This window comes from Ipomoea triloba, chromosome 9 (assembly GCF_003576645.1).
Source record: "Ipomoea triloba cultivar NCNSP0323 chromosome 9, ASM357664v1".
NCBI classification, from domain to species: Eukaryota; Viridiplantae; Streptophyta; class Magnoliopsida; order Solanales; family Convolvulaceae; genus Ipomoea; species Ipomoea triloba.
Genome location: NC_044924.1, coordinates 597,755 through 617,458, shown reverse-complemented (window position 1 = coordinate 617,458; position 19,704 = coordinate 597,755). Strand labels below are relative to the sequence as shown.

At 34.7% G+C, this 19,704-nt stretch overlaps 2 protein-coding genes across 2 annotated transcripts; both read left to right on the top strand.

Annotated features, from left to right (window-relative positions):
• Nucleotides 1-4,949: 4,949 nt before the first annotated feature.
• On the top strand, nt 4,950-8,798 carry LOC116028340 (D-ribulose kinase). The gene is made up of 8 exons (XM_031270028.1): nt 4,950-5,553; nt 6,219-6,358; nt 6,451-6,703; nt 6,865-6,997; nt 7,165-7,253; nt 7,428-7,705; nt 7,825-7,894; nt 8,312-8,798. The coding sequence occupies exons 1-8, from the start codon at nt 5,269-5,271 to the stop codon at nt 8,522-8,524; spliced, it is 1,461 nt and encodes a 486-aa protein (XP_031125888.1). The 5' UTR covers nt 4,950-5,268; the 3' UTR covers nt 8,525-8,798.
• Nucleotides 8,799-15,561: 6,763 nt separating this feature from the next.
• Nucleotides 15,562-19,561, top strand: LOC116030941 (D-ribulose kinase-like). Its single transcript, XM_031273315.1, has 8 exons — nt 15,562-15,936; nt 16,079-16,224; nt 16,335-16,587; nt 16,953-17,085; nt 17,506-17,594; nt 17,954-18,231; nt 18,333-18,402; nt 19,026-19,561. Exons 1-8 carry the CDS (start codon nt 15,646-15,648, stop codon nt 19,242-19,244), a joined length of 1,479 nt encoding a protein of 492 aa, XP_031129175.1. The 5' UTR covers nt 15,562-15,645; the 3' UTR covers nt 19,245-19,561.
• Nucleotides 19,562-19,704: the final 143 nt, after the last annotated feature.

The window sequence follows — 19,704 nt, the reverse complement described above, 5'->3', positions numbered from 1 at the left end:
TCCCCTCCCAGTTCACCGATTAATCGTGCTAAACCCACAACACACGCATGCTCATATATATTTGGAGAGAGAAAGTCAAATATGGACGAAGAAGAAGAATGTGTCAGATATCACATGGTGTCGTGAAGAACTTTGATAGATTTTAAATTCCTTCGCAAGCTCAGCAAAAGACCCGCCGGTGAGTGTGAAAGCTTCAGCAAAGCTCAGACGACTGTCTGTATCTATTTATGTGTCCATAAATTCAATTAGACTTCATGGAAAGATAAACTTTCTTCTCCTTTAAGACAAAGAAAAGTTGCAGAAAATGGGAGCAGTGAGAACGAAGGCGAGGGATTGATGAGTGACGGAGTTGCTACCAAGTTTGAATTTATTTTTGTTGGATATTTTATTTTGAATTTTTAAATGGTTTTGTGTTTTTCTGTTTTTTTTTTTTTATTCGAGATGGAGTAGGCTAAGTGGGGCCAGATGATTACGAATGGAAGCGGACAAGCGGTGACGTGGTGCGGCGCGTTAAGAGACGTGCTTTTAATTTTTAAAAACTTGATGTTAAAATGAGCGGGAATAACCGTGGCCGCTGACGACACCCGAAGGTAGAAGGTGGTTTTTTTTTTTTTTGTTAAAAAATTGGAATGAAAAATATTACTTTGACTCTTAAAATTTACTCTCTACTTTTATTCCCTCACATAAAAATTTGATAAGACTCACAAGATAAATAATAACATATCATATCTTGCCATGTCAATGAATGAAAGTGATAGAGTAGATAATAGGAGTCCATGTAGTCAAACTCTTTTAGAATAAGAATGCACGGTCACACACGTTAATCAAATTGATATAAAGAAGTTGACTTATTAATCGGCTTAAACTATTGGGTTACAAATAAATTTAATACAATCTGTTGTTTGGAAGCAATAACAATCTAGTTATTTTAGTCAAACTACTTGTTTGATATATTGATCATGCCACATGTCCATTCCGAAGTTTATTGAATCGAAAAGGCAACTAAAATTAAAAAAAAAGTTATGTGTTGATTATTTGTCTAACATGATGTCGGTTTCTTAATCTGCAATGTTACAAAATATATTATCGAGATCAAATCATATCATTCATGAGGATATCTACTTCATATATCTCAGTCAGTGACTATTTCTCTTCAAGGTAGTCAGTAATTCATATGATATATCAAAATAGGAGTTAATTAATTTACAATTTAAATTGTTTGTTTTAAAGGTCACAAAACTAATTTTAATATCTATGTAAATGTCGTGTTAAATGTTATTTAATCTCTTCTCCTACATAAAGTTTTTGGTGAGCATGTGAATTTTAACAAGTTATACTTAATACATTTTTTTTCTCTCATACAAACTATGCTCTCCTCCCTCGAAATCTCTATGTTCAAAACCTTGTTATAGTTTACTGGTTTGTTTGTTTGAGTGATCAAACATTAAGTAGTTCATTCTATCAAAGGAAACTTAGGCTACATCGTTCATAGCACATAAGAGCGATAGCAAATCATCAAGTTTAGGGCATCCTCAATAGTTTGAGGGTTTTTTTTTTTTTTTTTTTTTTTTTGTGGTTGTTGATGTGCCAATTATGCGAGAAGGATGAGGGAGATAGAAGAATGAAAATGAGGGAAAAAATCAATCATACGCCTCTCCTTTCCTTTTATCTCTCTTGGCGGGCCTCACAAAAAATCACTATTGCAATAATACCTCAACTTTTCTCTCTCGTATCTCTCTCATTAACATAAGTCATATTTTTCTTTAAAAAAGATGTGAAAAAACCCAATAATGTGATCATTCTTAAAAAGAATATTGAATGCACATGACTCGAATTAAACCTATCCTTTCATTTCTTCTACTTGTATTTTGTAGGAATTAGTATTTTTCATAGTATTATTTTCGTACACAATAATAATAATAATAATAATAATAATAATAATAATAATATTATTATTATTATTATTATTATTATTATTATTATTATTAAGAAGGTGAGGAAACTAAAAAGGTAAGGTGGAGCAAAAAGGTCGTTTTCTTCATCTTCCAACCAATCATAGCATATTCAATTCGACCAAATAAATATATAATATGGTTGCCAAATTAATGACTAGAGAACTAAAGAGGTAAGATGTAACTCCAAGCCACCGATTGATGGCGTATCCTAAATGGCAAGCTATCAACTGACTGAGTATGTAAAAAACAGATAATTTTAACTGAATTAAAATATTCCTCTAATTTTATATTTTTTTAAAAACACATAATTCTATATAATTAATTTGTTGGGTTCAGAAGGTGCTACTCAAGCCTAAGCTAGCAAGTTACTCAACAATCGTAAATGTTGGGTTTACTATGGTACTTATTGGCCCTGTTTGGTAAATAATCAGTCTATTAGTCAATTTTGGCTTATTTGACCACTATTAGTTGTTTGGTTAATAAGCTTTTTGTAACTCAAAATGCTAAAATTCAAAAGGTTACTCAAAGCAGCATTTTCAATTAGCTTTTTGAGAAAAGAAATTATACCAAACAGCTATCAGCTAACAACTAATTTATCAAACAACTTTCTACAATCAGCTAATGTTATACCTTCTAACCCAAATAGCCAACCCAATCAGCTAACAGCCATTTACCAAACAGGGCCATAGACTTACCCAATAATGCTCTCAAATAGCATAGCCAAATACAAGTATAAGATGTATGATGATAATTAAAGTTAATCCCATTGATTAACTATAGATAGGGAATATTTTATGAGTATATTTCCCTCTATGAACCGTATACATGTTATGTATCAAGTCAAGCCGATCTTGACCGATCATAAGCTTGATATTCCTGACCTAAATGCGATAACTAAGCTAAATCAAGATTGCAGTAGCGCTTCGCTATTTATGGACTGACCCCGCCCTGTTTAGATCATGACGATCATTCCGAGCAAGGCAACTTGGGGGTTTGAACATATATTCTTGGACTTAACCCAGCCTTATCCCAGTGGACGATCAATAATCTAAACACACATGGCTATTGAGACACTATTTCCCNTTTTTTTTTTTTTTTTTTTTTTTTTTGTGGTTGTTGATGTGCCAATTATGCGAGAAGGATGAGGGAGATAGAAGAATGAAAATGAGGGAAAAAATCAATCATACGCCTCTCCTTTCCTTTTATCTCTCTTGGCGGGCCTCACAAAAAATCACTATTGCAATAATACCTCAACTTTTCTCTCTCGTATCTCTCTCATTAACATAAGTCATATTTTTCTTTAAAAAAGATGTGAAAAAACCCAATAATGTGATCATTCTTAAAAAGAATATTGAATGCACATGACTCGAATTAAACCTATCCTTTCATTTCTTCTACTTGTATTTTGTAGGAATTAGTATTTTTCATAGTATTATTTTCGTACACAATAATAATAATAATAATAATAATAATAATAATAATAATATTATTATTATTATTATTATTATTATTATTATTATTATTAAGAAGGTGAGGAAACTAAAAAGGTAAGGTGGAGCAAAAAGGTCGTTTTCTTCATCTTCCAACCAATCATAGCATATTCAATTCGACCAAATAAATATATAATATGGTTGCCAAATTAATGACTAGAGAACTAAAGAGGTAAGATGTAACTCCAAGCCACCGATTGATGGCGTATCCTAAATGGCAAGCTATCAACTGACTGAGTATGTAAAAAACAGATAATTTTAACTGAATTAAAATATTCCTCTAATTTTATATTTTTTTAAAAACACATAATTCTATATAATTAATTTGTTGGGTTCAGAAGGTGCTACTCAAGCCTAAGCTAGCAAGTTACTCAACAATCGTAAATGTTGGGTTTACTATGGTACTTATTGGCCCTGTTTGGTAAATAATCAGTCTATTAGTCAATTTTGGCTTATTTGACCACTATTAGTTGTTTGGTTAATAAGCTTTTTGTAACTCAAAATGCTAAAATTCAAAAGGTTACTCAAAGCAGCATTTTCAATTAGCTTTTTGAGAAAAGAAATTATACCAAACAGCTATCAGCTAACAACTAATTTATCAAACAACTTTCTACAATCAGCTAATGTTATACCTTCTAACCCAAATAGCCAACCCAATCAGCTAACAGCCATTTACCAAACAGGGCCATAGACTTACCCAATAATGCTCTCAAATAGCATAGCCAAATACAAGTATAAGATGTATGATGATAATTAAAGTTAATCCCATTGATTAACTATAGATAGGGAATATTTTATGAGTATATTTCCCTCTATGAACCGTATACATGTTATGTATCAAGTCAAGCCGATCTTGACCGATCATAAGCTTGATATTCCTGACCTAAATGCGATAACTAAGCTAAATCAAGATTGCAGTAGCGCTTCGCTATTTATGGACTGACCCCGCCCTGTTTAGATCATGACGATCATTCCGAGCAAGGCAACTTGGGGGTTTGAACATATATTCTTGGACTTAACCCAGCCTTATCCCAGTGGACGATCAATAATCTAAACACACATGGCTATTGAGACACTATTTCCCTTATATTTTTTGAGTATTGCATGGATATGAATTATTGTAACAAGGATCATAATTTCTTTTGGTTTTGAAGTACAAAATAAGAAAATAAACAAAACATCACAACTATACAAATCTGAAAACTTTAGTATTTATTTTTAGAGGTGACGAAAGAAAGTTATGATCACTATTTAAGGATATATACTTTGCTTTTATACAAGAACATACAAATCATACAGATAATTGCTAGCGATCTCTACTCCAGCTGTATTCATATTGATTGATACAATAAGCTACAGATACACAGATATAACGTAATTTTAAGCTTAATTGATAGCAGATGCGACACTTTCTTCCCCATTGGCCATCGTGTGGTCCTCAACATGGTATGATTAAGGATGAAAATACATACGCACATGTGGTCGTCCTTCGTACAAGCTGTGTCTCTCGGACACCAAACACTCCATTGAAGTGGCTCACATGCAATCCGCCAAAATTATCATTACAAATTTGCCTTTACAGCTTTTCGCAGATTGCTTAAAGCCCATCACATGTTTAAAAGAAGGCCCAATTCTTAGCTGGATTGATAACCCAATCTCACCAGTTTTGTTTTGGCGGATTCTACATTCCGATCAATAGATTTTGTGGTCTGAGTGAGATCAACTTGACGATAACATCAACATGGAGACTGGAGAGTTAGGGAATTCCCAGAATTTCAACAAATATTCCAATTTTGTTCTTTACCTGCGATCTCGAAAGGAGAATGGGGAGTTCACTATACAACTCCGTGTATCCTTTGTTGCCGCTTCTGCCTTCTTCCCCAAAACGCGCTCATTCTGGAAAATCGAATTCAAGCTTTTCGAATCTTCACATTTTGGATAAAGCAAGGCCGAGAACGGTTATTTCCATGAATAGTAAGGTTGATTCCCAAGCTGGAAAGCGGCTCTATCTGGGAATGGATTTTGGTACTTCCGGAGCTCGCTTTGCACTGATTGACGACGATGGAAATATGCGCGCCGAAGGAAAGAGAGAATACCCTTTGTATATGGTATGTATACTACCTCAAATTTACTTCACATATACTTAATAATTTCTTTTGAGCTCCATATTCTAAATTATTAGAAGGATAATGCTACTTGCAACAAGTCCTTGTACAGTTGAACTAAGATGTTGCTATTTCATGCATTGTTGTATGGTTTAACTATATGAAATATTATCTTATGCTGTAAGATGTAGTGCAAATAGCATTGCCATTATTGGAAATGTGACTTAGACAAAATGGTTTTCTAGCTCTGAACTCAAGATATTTGCCAATGGGTTCTGCCACTCATTTAAGTTTGGAGTTTTTGAAAGCCTTTCTCTAAGGTAAGGGGAGTCTGACTTTTGGACCTTTATTAGGAGTATATACTGAGAATTTGTTGTCAATTTAATTAGATTATACTGGTTGAGAGTTGAGATAAAGGCTCAATTGAGCTTATTAGTTGATTTAGTTCTTGAGAATTCAATATTGTCCATTAGGGAATTCTCTGTATGACGACTTGATGAGGTACTTGTATGTGTATCTTTATAAAAAAGAATGCAGCAAACTCAGCATTGAAGTCAGTCTGGATTATGCAGAATACTTAAATTTCTGTTTCCAGAGATGTGTGACTTTTAACTAGCACTCTTGTTCAATACTAAACCTGGAATGTTTGTTTTTCTTTTACTAGAAAGAAGGAGGAAGCAGTGGATTGGCTACGATCTTGGAAAGAAACTCTCTTCTCACTTCTTGAAGATGTGCCTGCTGGTTTTCGCCCTTATGTTGCATCTATTTCTATTGATGGGACTTCTGCAACTACTGTCATATTAGACAGGTGATAATTGCACCTTTTTTTTTTCTTTTAGTTTCTCTTTCTCTAATTAATCGAATAGATATGGCATGAATCCAATTTAAATGATTCTGCAGCACTACCGAAGAACCATTATCTAAAGCATTCCTCTACAATGAGAGTTGTCCTGATGCTTTGCCAACAGTGAAGTCTATTGCCCCTCCGAACCATACTGTCTGCTCTGGATCTTCTACTCTTTGCAAACTTGTCTCTTGGTGGAACTCTTACGAGTCTAGTAAGAAGTCTGCAGTTTTGTTGCATCATGCCGATTGGCTGTTATGGCTTCTACATGGCAAGCTAGGAATTTCTGACTACAACAATGCATTGAAGGTATTCATTAACTCTCTGATACATGTTTTCTTCAGGTGACTCCTGTATTTATCATCTGGAAAATGCGGTTTGTCTCAAACCTTGTTGCAAGTGATGTGGCTCGTGATTAGTATGCATATGCATATTTCATGTACTCTTCAGCCACCTATTATGTAATGTAGGTTGGGTATGATCCTGAAGCTGAGTCCTATCCACGATGGCTGCTTTCTCAACCGTATTCTTATCTTTTACCTTCTGTGCAAGCACCTGGAGATTCAATTGCTTTTATAAAGGAGGACATTAAAAGACTTTATGGTATGTTTTCCCCTCCTTTTATTTGGTGGTCTAGAAATCAGTAAGGATGGTTGGTCGACACTGTTCCTTAGTGAAACTTTAGTAATTTCACTTCAAATATTGGACTTTGACACTATTGAGTCTCAAATAGTGTTTGAATTGACACTATTATTGTCCATCATGTTCAGGGTTCCCCAAAGATTGTGTTGCCTGTGCTGGAACCACTGACAGTATAGCAGCCTTCATTGCAGCACGTGCTACCCAACCTGGAAAAGCAGTAATACCTCAAACACTATTTTCTTCTTTGTACCTGCATAAAATTTGCAGTCAGTAGGATTTTCCAATATTGTAACCAATCAGCAGGTCTCTGGGACAATTTGTTTTATAGGTATTACAATATGGAGGGAGCATTGTGTTACCATTGATTTAATTTTCCCTTGCTTTTGTTCAGGTAACATCTTTGGGTTCAACTCTTGCTATTAAACTACTTAGCACTAAAAGGGTAGAAGATGCTCGATTTGGAGTGTATAGCCATAGACTTGATGATAAATGGCTCGTGGGAGGAGCTTCAAACACAGGTGGAGCTGTTCTAAGGAAACTCTTTACGGATGATCAGATTGCGAAACTGAGTGAGCAGATCAATCCCCTAGAACCCTCCCCTCTTGACTACTATCCCCTGCAAACAGTTGGTGAAAGATTCCCCGTGGCAGATCCAAAGCTAGAGCCAAGGTATTTTAGCCGCAGATTCTCAAAGCCCAATAAGTTAAATTTGACTGTTACTTGGACAAATAACTTTCCTTAAACAGTCTGTGAACCATATGAGCTGATCCCTGAAAATTGTTATGCAGGCTACACCCACGTCCAGAGGACGATGCCACATACTTGCATGGCATTCTTGAATCCATTGCTCGGATCGAGGTATAGAACATACTCTTAACTCTCTCCACCTAAGGATCATTGTTGCAAAAATCAGTCTAGGCGCATGTTTAAGCGCTAGGCACCCCTAGACCGTGGCAATTTTCCTCCTAGGCGATTGGCCGCCTAGCGTCTAATTCGGCCGACTAACACCTAATTCAGCTGAGTTAACTCGTCCATTTCGATCGAGTTATTCCAGTCGGCTCGGCCTTGCTAATTATATATATATATATATATATATATATATATATATATATATATATACACACACACACACGCACACACACACACACACAACACGTGAAGTTAGCCGCATAGGTGCCCGTCTAGGTGCTCCTCTGCCGTCCGCCTAGTGCTTAGCGCTTATTGCAACAATGGATTACATACGTTTTGAAATTCATTTGTGTACATTTGCCTTAGGCAAAGGGATACAACTTGTTGAAGGAGCTTGGGGCAACCCCGGTTGAAGAAGTACTTACATCGGGTGGCGGCTCAAAGAACCAAAAATGGATTGAGATTAGAGAAAGGGTGTTGGGTATACCTGTACGCAAGGCACTTCAAACTGAAGCTGCCTATGGGGCTGCATTGCTAGCAATGAAGGGTGCACGTCAAACTAAGGTTGTTGTAACATGACAAATATAAAATGGGTGGTGCGAGAGTGTTCGAGTAATCCTAAAATTATACTCCGTATTTTAGTTTGTCAAAGGGTACGAGATTAATCATGCTTGCAACTTGCCAAGTTGTAATGCCTGTCAGACAACTACTTTTACGGTCACTATCGGACTTGAATGTATATGTTTCGGAATCTTACATTAAAGTGAAAGAATTATATATGTTCTTATTAGGGTTGAATTTTGGTATAACAGAGGAACTGGCTCATGTCTATGAGTCTATCTGTACTCGTTCATATTCTTCACTCTCATTAGAGCATCCTCATTAGCCATTTTTGGAGAGAGAAGGTTGTTATGCTAATTTGAGTTTTTTTTTTTTTTTTTGGAAAATGTAAAAATAATAATGAAAAGGAAAAAAAAAAAAAGAAATAAAAGAAAAAAAGAAAGAAAGCAAACCAACACTGGCGGGTGAAGTACTTGCACGGTTGCACATATTGGGACAAACACCTACTAATTAAAAATTATATCACGTGAGAAGGGACATTGAGAAAGTGTTGGAAGGGTTTTCCATAAATGAACTAAATGAGGACCTAAAATTTCTGGAGTTCTGGACCAAATGCACCCTTAAGAGCATCCCGATAGAAAGTTTTTCAATGGTTTTTGCAGTGATAAAAACTGATGGAATAGTTTTCACAAATAGGAAGATTGGTTTTTAAGCAAGTGATCCTCCTGCAATGCATTGATTTTTGCAGATTAAAAAAACAGTGAGATGCGCAATTCAGTAACAGTGTCCAACATAACGGACGCGTGTTTTACACGCGCCTACTAGGGCAGCAGGTGGCAAACTATTTTATAATTTTTTAAATAATTCAAAACTTGCTGTTGCTGGCCATTTTTTCCCTCGTTTTAATTTTTTTTATTAATTTAGTTATTAAACCAACTTCTTTAATTATTTTTATTTAATTTTTTAAAATTTATGTTATGCAACAGTCACCTTCTTTAATTAATTTTGTTATTAAATCTATAATTATCAATTAAATTAAATTTTAACATGTTTAATTTAAATATAATAAAAATAATTATAATTTTTATAATATATATATAATTAAAACATAGTTTTTTATTTATATTTTTTATAGTGGAGTAAAATGGTGAGTGAAAAAGAAGAAAAAATTTAAAATTAATGGAGAATTTTTATTTATTTATTTATTTTTTTTGAAATTGAGTGGGATAGTAAATGATAGGTTGATATTTAGACCCACCAAAAAACTTGAGTAAAAGCTCACTAAAATGTGGAAAACTGTCGACAGAGACAGTTTTTTAGGGATGAAAATGGTTTGTGTGATACGTCGTAGTTCCGGTTTCCCGACTACAGCAAATACAAGCTTGGTTTCGTTCTGCGTCCAATCAAATAAGTGTCAGATTCTTGCAACTTGCAACTTGGGCAAAGGAATCCTATATTCACGTGACCTGTTCTGTGCATTCATTACTGCGACCATATGACATTTCAGCATCCAACTAACTAAACAATTCGCAACGTTTAATGAATTCATCATGCATGCACGACATACAAGTGTCACCGCGCGTCCTCTCGGCATACATTTTCATACGACAATATGATACTAAGAGCATGCTCAATAATTACACGCTTTTAATAAGATTCTTTTATGAGTCTCAACTCTCAACTCCCTCTCAATATATATAATACGTAATATAATATATGACTTAATTATTTACACTTATTTTTATTTTTTCGAAAGAAAAACAATTAATTTGAGATAATCAAATGTTTGGTATAAGCAGGAATAAAAGAAAATCAAGTAGAAGGACCAGACTGAGCTTATCTACGAACAAATTGAATAGACTATTACATTTTTTTTAGTACTATTGACTATGTTACAATGTAGTACTACGTATTTGTTTATAACTATTTTCTCAACCAAATGAAGCATAAATAACCAATATCGCATCCACTAAGGCTCGAGTCACCCCCTCCCATGTGGGGTGCAACCGAGTGTCATTAGACCACAAGATCTTTAGCAAAAAAAATATATGTACTTTTGGTCACCCATTTGATATGCATGATATAAATATGTTTTGTCTTTTAATGTATTCAAAAGTTCTCTCAATTATCACAAGTTATCAAAATTGATTCCTTACATCATAATATCATATCATAGAAAACAGAAACGATATGATACTAGAAATTATGCCTTCATCATATGAACATTTTTGTAATTTTGATCTTCTTTTTCTCTTAACTATCAATGGATACAAAAAACACTAATTTTCAACGTCATTAATTGATTTATCATGTAAACAAAATTAAAATAATATCTCACATGGCAATTAAACAATTAAAAGACGATAAGTATCGCATTTCAGTACGATACGTAATTAATGTGGTACAGTGTGATGAATACGACACAGCATGGCATTAGACCCTTACTGATTACTGATTACCAACTTTCAGTTTGTTAGTAGAGTGATTAATCTTAGCTTCCCTTCGATGATGAAAGAACCTAATTGACAGGTGAACTAACTTGGCCGACAATAGAAAAGAATTAAGAAAGGGAAAGTTTACGAAGGGTGGCATGAATAATTGGAGTGCAGTACGATGATGATAAGTTTTGAAGAATATTAGATATTTTGGAAATGGAATTGAGAGTGGTGTATATAATATGCAATTATATAAGATTTTTTTTAATAAAAAAATAGAAAACTTTGAAAAAACACACTATTTTGACAAATGTATTAGTTACTGTAAGTGGAATTTTAAGTTTGATGACATCAATAAGTACGTGACCTAAATGTTATGTGTATAAAATGATAAGAATACAATGGAGAGATACAATTTAGTATACTACAAGTATTGTATTGACACTGTATGAATTCTTAGAGCATTCATAATAGCTTTTTCTTTTTTTTTTTTAAGGAGTTTTTGTAAGTGTGATTATGAAAGATAAAATGGGAGGGGAGAAAAAATAATAATAAAACAAAGATTTAAAAAAAATGAATTGTCATAAGCTTCTGATGCACGCATGCAGTACATGCGCCCGCTAGGCACACTTGTTGCAACCACACAGGCATGGCGCGACTGGGCCTTGGAGTCAAAGGGTCCCACAAACTTGCAAAACACCTCTTCCTTAGGGACAAACCCAATTATTCTCTCTCTTGGTTTCTCTTTCATCCATCTCAAAAATTACTATTCCAAAATTCTCCAAGGTGTCACTGCTAGGGATGCCCTTAGTAGAATTCAAGTATGATCATGCTGAGTTTAAAAATTCGCGGTGTGACATTATATTCCTAGTAGATCATAGGTAAGATATGTAACTATTTTTGTGCCATCTCTGGCTCACTTGGTCTAGGTGACGGCTAGTCTCTCGATTTCTTAAGTTGGGCATGATTTGATTATGAATCAATTTACATACCATATTACCACATCGGATTTAATCATTGAAAATTATGCTACAAGCAAAATCAAAGTGTACATAATATGCACTCTTTGAATCATTCTATAACTTTTCACTCATCACTTTGACACACATATCTTAATCTCAATGTCTTGAACTTGATTTTGAATTGGTGTAGCTTGAGCTTGAGTTTGATCTTCAACTCAAAAAACTTTAATTTCTTTCTCAAATTGAACGATTTAAGCTAAATTTTCAACTTGAAATCAAAGGCTTGGATTTAATGAAATCGATCTTCAACTTGAACTTAGATATATATTCAATTTCGAAGCTAAGACTTTAGTTTATGTGTTCAATCTTGGATGGCCCGACTTTTTATCATTGATTTTGAAAGGTTTAAAGCTATTGTCTTGGATTAATAAGAAGGCTTTGAATTTAGACTTTATATCATCTAATGGTGATGGATACTCCCTAGTATGGTATTGGTCAGAGGTATATTTCAATATTCGGGACTCACAGCTCGACCACGCACACTACTCAAAAGATAGGGACAACTCAGCAGTCTAGTTCCACATCGAGGCGTTGGACCATCTAGGCCCGGCTGACCACCTAGTGTAGGTTGTCGGGCTAGAATGTCTGATCGGACTCAGATGCGGTTAAAGGAAATAAACATGGTTAAGAAGCTTTTCTAAGATCTAATTTGTTAACCTCTACTTTCTTTCATTTCCAAGGCACATAAATCCGTATAAATACCGGCACCTTGAAACGGGTTATGAATTCAATTCTCTTTTAATTACTCTATCAATTTGCTCTCTTATTTTTTTCTTAAATTATTTACGATTGCGTTGATCTATCGTCCGACTACTCCGTGATTGTAAAATCAATAATAAATGATTTTACCTCAAAAAGACAAAGTCATTAACTTTAAATTTGATTTATAACTTTTTACTATACCCAATCTGGAAAGCAACCACATCAAATGGAACTTTTTTGTCCTGCATGCATAAAAGAAATGATGACTTTTGAGTACAATATCCTCACAACAACTCATAATAAAGACCATGATCTTTAAATTCCACTATGAACATCTCTAATACAATGAATATTGAATTTTTAACCCGGACAATCGTATTCGCAATCACATCGCAACACATTATCTACCTTCTTGAGCTTAAATTCTCCATAGAATATTTGTTTTCCAATTACAACTCTTATATTTTATTTTTATTATGTCTAAATGTCTAATGATAACAATACTTTTGCCGATACCTTGTGGTCTAGTAGCACATGTTGCACCTCAATATGAAAATGGTGGGTTCGAGCCTTAGTATCTTAGGGTGGGTTCGAGCCTTAGTATCGTAGGGATGGGTTCGAGCCTTAATAGTTATGAACAGATACTACATTGTAGGGGTGGATTGTCTTAGTAGTTATGAACCGATGCTTTTAAATTTAATTTTTATTTTAAAATTGAACAATATAAGTTTTTGAAAAATGCACAATATCAATACTGGTTTTTTTTTTTCGAAATGGGAGCAAAAATTAATATTTTTTAATCAAATTTTAAAGTGTCTACAGCAGCAAATGAGAATTATTTGTCGTACCATTTCTATGTTCCGAACACATCATTATTGCGTGTCAAAACCCATTACCTTTTCAAAATTGACTGCACCTGTCATGCGTAGGAGCGTAGTAATTCAATACACTTTGTCTTGATCTTTGTTATTTGAGCAAAATCCCAATTGTTTGAAACATTGGACAACTTTTTTGATCAATTCTTTATCATGTAAATTTGCAAGCTTATAATTAAAACGGAAAAAAAAAAAAAAAAGAGTGGGCGCCTAAGTTCCGTCTACGCGTGCTTTTCTCTCTCTCTCTCTCTTTTTTTTTTTTTTAATTTTTTTTTTAACACTAAATATTTAGCACAAAAAAATCCAAACATTTTTTTCCTCCATCTCTCCTCCAAATCAACCAAAAACCCCTCATTGAGCTTGCTTTGAAGAGATGAACTAATGCTAGTTGGGAATTTCTGTTTTACTTGCAAGATTGAAAAAATAACAATTTTTGTATCTAAATCATATAAAAAAATGTAATATTTTTATGTCCACCAGTTATATTAATATCATTTTTTGTTCTTCAATTGTTGTGAAATGATTTCTTTTTGGCAGAGTTGAGTTTGTAAAGTTATTTTGTAAACAATTATTAAGGAACAAAAATGTTACTTTATTGACAATTAAAAATAGAGTGATAGTACAATTAATCAATAGATAAAAAGTGTTAATTTTCTTATAATTTATAAACAAAAATTGTTATTTTTCTTACAAAGTAACTATCATATTGTTAAACTTTGATTCAAGAGAAAGTCCGCAACAGCTACCCATATACGTATTATGGGTAAAGCTCTCATTGTGACCTTAGCTGGTAAAGTGTCACAATAAGATATAACCTAAGTTGTCATAGCAAACCAGTTTCAAGTTTAAATCGGGAAGGCCAACATGTAACTACCTTGTAAACTTTGCTCCATGGTAAAATTACACTTACTAAAAGTATATCTAATTACAAGGCAACTCCAACCGAGTTGATCATTTAGTAACTACAAGATTACAATATACAAGTTTGATTCAAAGCGAGAGGTTTGACAAGGGTTTACGTTGTGCATATAGTCCAAAATTCCCCTCATTATAAACAAGAAAAAGAAAAAGTAAATCTAATTATTTTTTTAGAAAAAAAAAAGTATGCCCAATTTTAAAAGTAACAATAAAATAAACCCATTTGTTATTTAAAAAGTAACAATAAAATAAACCCATTTGTTATTTTAAAAAGTAACAATAAAATAAACCCATTTGTTATTTTAAAATAGCATGCCCAGTTTAATAAGAAACAATAAAATCTGATGTGGATATTATCCATATCTGAGGAAATTGTCAATATTGCACCACCTAGACTTTATCTACACAAAATATTTGGGGGGCGTTTGGTTTACGGAATCTTGGATTACCCCAGGTAATAGGATTACCTCCAGGAATGTAATGTGAGATTTTGGGAATGTAAGATTACCTGGTGTGTTTGATTTGGATTGTGAAATATAATATTACTTTGTTTGGTTAAGGGTTATATTTTAGGTTATATGGGACAATTTACTATAATGTCCTTATATATATATATATTTATATTTATTTATTTATTTATTTATTTATTTGTGTGCCTTTATTGTGTGTATTTTTATTTATTTATATGTATGAATGTATTGATGTTTAATATTAAAAAAATAAATATATAAATATACACACATATATATTTGATTATATAAACATACATTTATTTTATATATGTTATTGTGTTAGTATTATCATTATTATTATTATTGTTATTATTATTATTATTATATATAAGGATTAGTTAACAAAGGCAAAGTTGGAATAATCCAAGGTAATCTTAGATTACCTAAAAAAACGGGGGTAATCACATTACCTTGAAACATTACCGCCACATCAACTTTTAGGTAATATAACATTACCAGGTAATCTCATAACTTGAAACAAACAAGGTAATATAACATTACCAGACTTAGATTACCTAGGTAATCTCATATGACCCGAACCAAACGGCCCCTTGTAGTAGTGTGCTTGAATTTAAAACGTTTATTAAAGCAGAGAGGAAACTGTACAGCCAGTCCACTCAGTTCAAATTCGAAGTGTAAAGACATTTCCGCATAAGCATCCAAAGCCCAAAAACAATGGCGAGCTCCGTATACAACGCTATGTGCTCTTCGCTGCCGCTCCAGCATTCTTTCCACAAATGGAAGCCGTCTGTAAAACCAATTTCAAGCCCTCACATTTTCGGCAAACCAAAGCCCATTCCCGTCATTTCCAAGAACAACGAAGTTGGCTCCGTGGTTTCCGATTCCCTCGCCGGCAGCCGGCTATATTTGGGAATGGATTTTGGCACTTCCGGCGCTCGCTACGCGCTGATTGACGACGGCGGGAATCTTCTTTCCGAAGGGAAGAGGGATTATCCTTTGTATATGGTAAGCTTACTGTGTATCAGTACGTACGCGCACGCGCCTCAAATTGTTTAGTTAGTTAGTTGTTGCTTAAATATCGGAATCTTGTTGGAAAATTTGTTTGGGTCGGTTTAAACCCTGAAAATGGTGTTGTTTTACAAGAAAGAGGGAGGAAGATAAATCGGTGGATTGGCTACGAGGTTGGAAAGAAGCTCTCTTCTTACTTCTAGGAGATGTGCCTGTCGGTCTTCGCCCCTATGTTGCTTCAATTTCTGTTGATGGAACTTCTGGAACCATCTTCATCTTAGACAGGTAAATTGCACTTTAATTTGTTTGTTTTAGTTTCTCTCTTTCTCTAATTTATGGAATGGAATGTATAGATCTAGTGTGAACTCAGTTTGAATTATTCTTCTGATCTGCAGCGCTACGGCGGAGCCATTATCTAAAGCGTACCTCTATAATGAGAGTTATCCCGATGTTTTGCCGGAGGTGAAGTCTATGGCTCCTGCAAATCACTGTGTCCTCGCCGATTCTTCTGCTCTTTGCAAGCTCCTTTCATGGTGGAACTCTTACGAGTTTAGCAAGAAGTCTGCACTGGTGTTGCACCATGCTGACTGGGTCTCGTTTTTCCTACATGGCAAGCTCGGAATTACGGACTACAATAATGCATTGAAGGTATTCAACTCATTGACTGTGTGAAACAAACATTCATTTTTTTCTTCAGTTCTTTGTTTTGAAAGGAATGTTTTTCTTCAGTTCTACTATACAAATTAGTTGGCCGAGACCGGTAAAGTGCCAAGTCCTTGTTAGACGGAGGTTGATAAAGGACTAAATCCAGTGCTGCCTCTCAAAAAAGTGTCGTGATTTATAAGGAAATAAAATTACGTTTTCGCTACTAGCTATAGCTTTTGACCTAGTAATAATCACTTGATCCCTTACACTTGTTAGCATAGCCAGGTCACGACATATGTTAGTGCACAATTAAGATTGACATGTACCGGTAAGCGTTTGATCCTAATAAGATCAAAGCAATGTTGCAGCTTGGCTATGATCCCGAAGCTGAATGCTACCCCCGATGGCTGCTTTCTCAACCATTTTCTCATGTTTTGCCTGCTGTTCAAGCGCCTGGAAAATCAATAGATTCTTTAAAGGAGGACATTAGAAGACTTTATGGTACATTATTTTCCCTTCTTTAATTTTAACGTTATGGTCTTCAAGTCAATTAGGATACCTGACTTAAGCTACTGAGTTCTCTAACGCACTCCTTATCTGTCACAGGTCACCAAAAAATATAAAATTCTACAAAACCCGAGGAAAGATCCAATACCCTCTTGGGTGTTTTCTAAAAATTTAAGCCCTTATTATTATTCCTTTTCATCGTTTATTGCATATAGATTCACGCCATACATAGTGTGAAGTTGTACAGATACCCGACACAAAAAAAGCATCAAATTTTAGTATTTTCTTCCCCATACAGAGTGTCAAGTGTACTGATTCCCGACAAAACAAAAGCTTCATATTTTAGTATTTTTTCCCCACAAATTTATTTGTTTAGTATTTTTCTGATAAGTTTGCATCATATCCACTGTTCAGGATTCCCGCAAGATTGTGTTGTTTGCACTGGGACTACGGATAGCGTAGCGGCGGTCATAGCAACACGTGCGTCCCAACCTGGAAAAGCGGTAAAAAAAATATTACAGTACATAGATTCTCATTTCTTACTTTCAATTTTTACTTCTAATCACAAATTTTTGATATACACTTTTTGTGGGTCCACATGATGAAAATATCATATCTTTGTTTGCCCTGAAGTAAAAGTAAAGGAGTATCTTTGTTTGCCCTGAAGTAAAAGTAAAGGAGTAGAATTTTGGAGTACATGTAATAGAACTGTAATGGCGTGCCACCGACATAATTTTTCCCTTGGACTAAACTGTAGAATTACCTTATGCAGTGTTACTATTATTGTTGAATTAATTCGTGTTTCAGGTCACATATTTGGGTCAGTTTTACAATTATTGTTGAATTAATTTGTGTGTTTCAGGTTACATCTTTGGGTTCAACTATAGCTTTGAAACTACTAAGTACTAAAAAGGTGGAAGATGTTCGGTTTGGAGTGTATAGCCACCGGCTCGGAGATAAATGGCTGGTCGGAGGGGCTTCAAACTCCGGCGGAGCTGTTCTCCGGCATATCTTCAGTGACGAGCAGCTTTATAAATTGAGTGAGAAGATCAATCCCCTAGTGCCCTCCCCTCTTGATTACTATCCCTTGAAAGTCCCCGGTGAAAGATTCCCCTTGGCAGATCCAACAAAAGAGCCTAGGTATTAACGTAAAAAGATTCGATTCTCATGTTTGTTTTTTTACCGGGTTTTAAAAAGGAAAAATTATTGATGGATGATTCCTTTAAATCGTTATCTTGCAGGATGCACCCGCGGCCGGCAGATGATGTGGAATACTTGTATGGTCTTCTTGAATCGATGGCTCGTATTGAGGTAAATAAAATAATCAAGATCATGTCATTATTAGCATGGTTATAAAAATCGGCCCCTTAGCTAACTCGCCCAACTCAGCAGAATAAGTCAAATTAACTCGGACGAGTCAGCATTGTTAATTTTTTTTAATTATATTTATATATATTTAAATTTATTTTATTTATATAAATAAGAGAATCGGCCGCCTAGGCGGTGCCTAGATGCTAGGCGCCTCTACGCCGTGGCGAATTGCTCTCTAGGCGGTCGCCTAACACCTAATTCAGCCGACTGGGCCGAGTTGGTGGCCGACTCGGCTGAATTCGGTTGGGTTAACTCGCCCAATTCGGCAGAGTTAGCTGAGTTAATTCGGACGAGTTGGTATTGTTAATTTTTTTAAATTATATTTATATATATTTAAATTTATTTATTTATATAAATAAGAGAAGTTATATCTATATATATATATATATATATATATATATATATAACATATACCACGCACATGCACTATTTTTTTAGATTGCTGTTTAGGTCTTAATTTACGCTCGATTAGCGCTTAACGACTATTGCAACCATGATTATTAGTCGCAAAAATTTAGCCATATTGAAGAACATTGATATGGTGCGTTTGATATTATGTACAGGCAAAGGGGTACAGTTTGCTAAAGAGTCTTGGGGCAGCCCCGGTTGAGCAAATACTGACATCTGGAGGCGGATCAAGGAACCCAATATGGACAAAGATCCGTGAGAGGGTGCTGCGTATACCGGTAAGCCCGGCAGTTCAAACTGAAGCTGCCTATGGAGCCGCATTGCTAGCACTAAAAGGTGCATGTCAAAACAAGGTTCTTATAACTCCGTATTGATTATAAGACTATGCCTTGTAATTCTAGTGTGTTGAAAACTGCAAAAATAAAAAGAAAATAAAAAAAGTGTGTGATGTTTACGCTTGGTTGCAACTTGCCAAGTTGTGAACTTGTGATGCCGACGTACAAGTATTTTGGGGTCGTGGCACGAAGCCTCTTTTGCCTAAATCTTATTCCAATCTTTAAGCCAAGTGGGCCACCATGTGGATAACTGTCGTTTTAGTGGTTACGTTCATGTTAATTTTGCTTTTCCCAGTAGAGTAGATAGTATGCTTCTAAACATTATCAATTTGAATTCGATTCCGCTTCCAATCAAATTTGTCCCCAGTTTGGCGATTCCTAAGAAATATTAATCATTCTGAGAGTGACTGCGCACCATGCAGCCATCTTTCATTGGATTGTAATTTGTGAACGACATTGAATTTACACGTTTTATGGTAAGACGAACCTAGTATGTTAA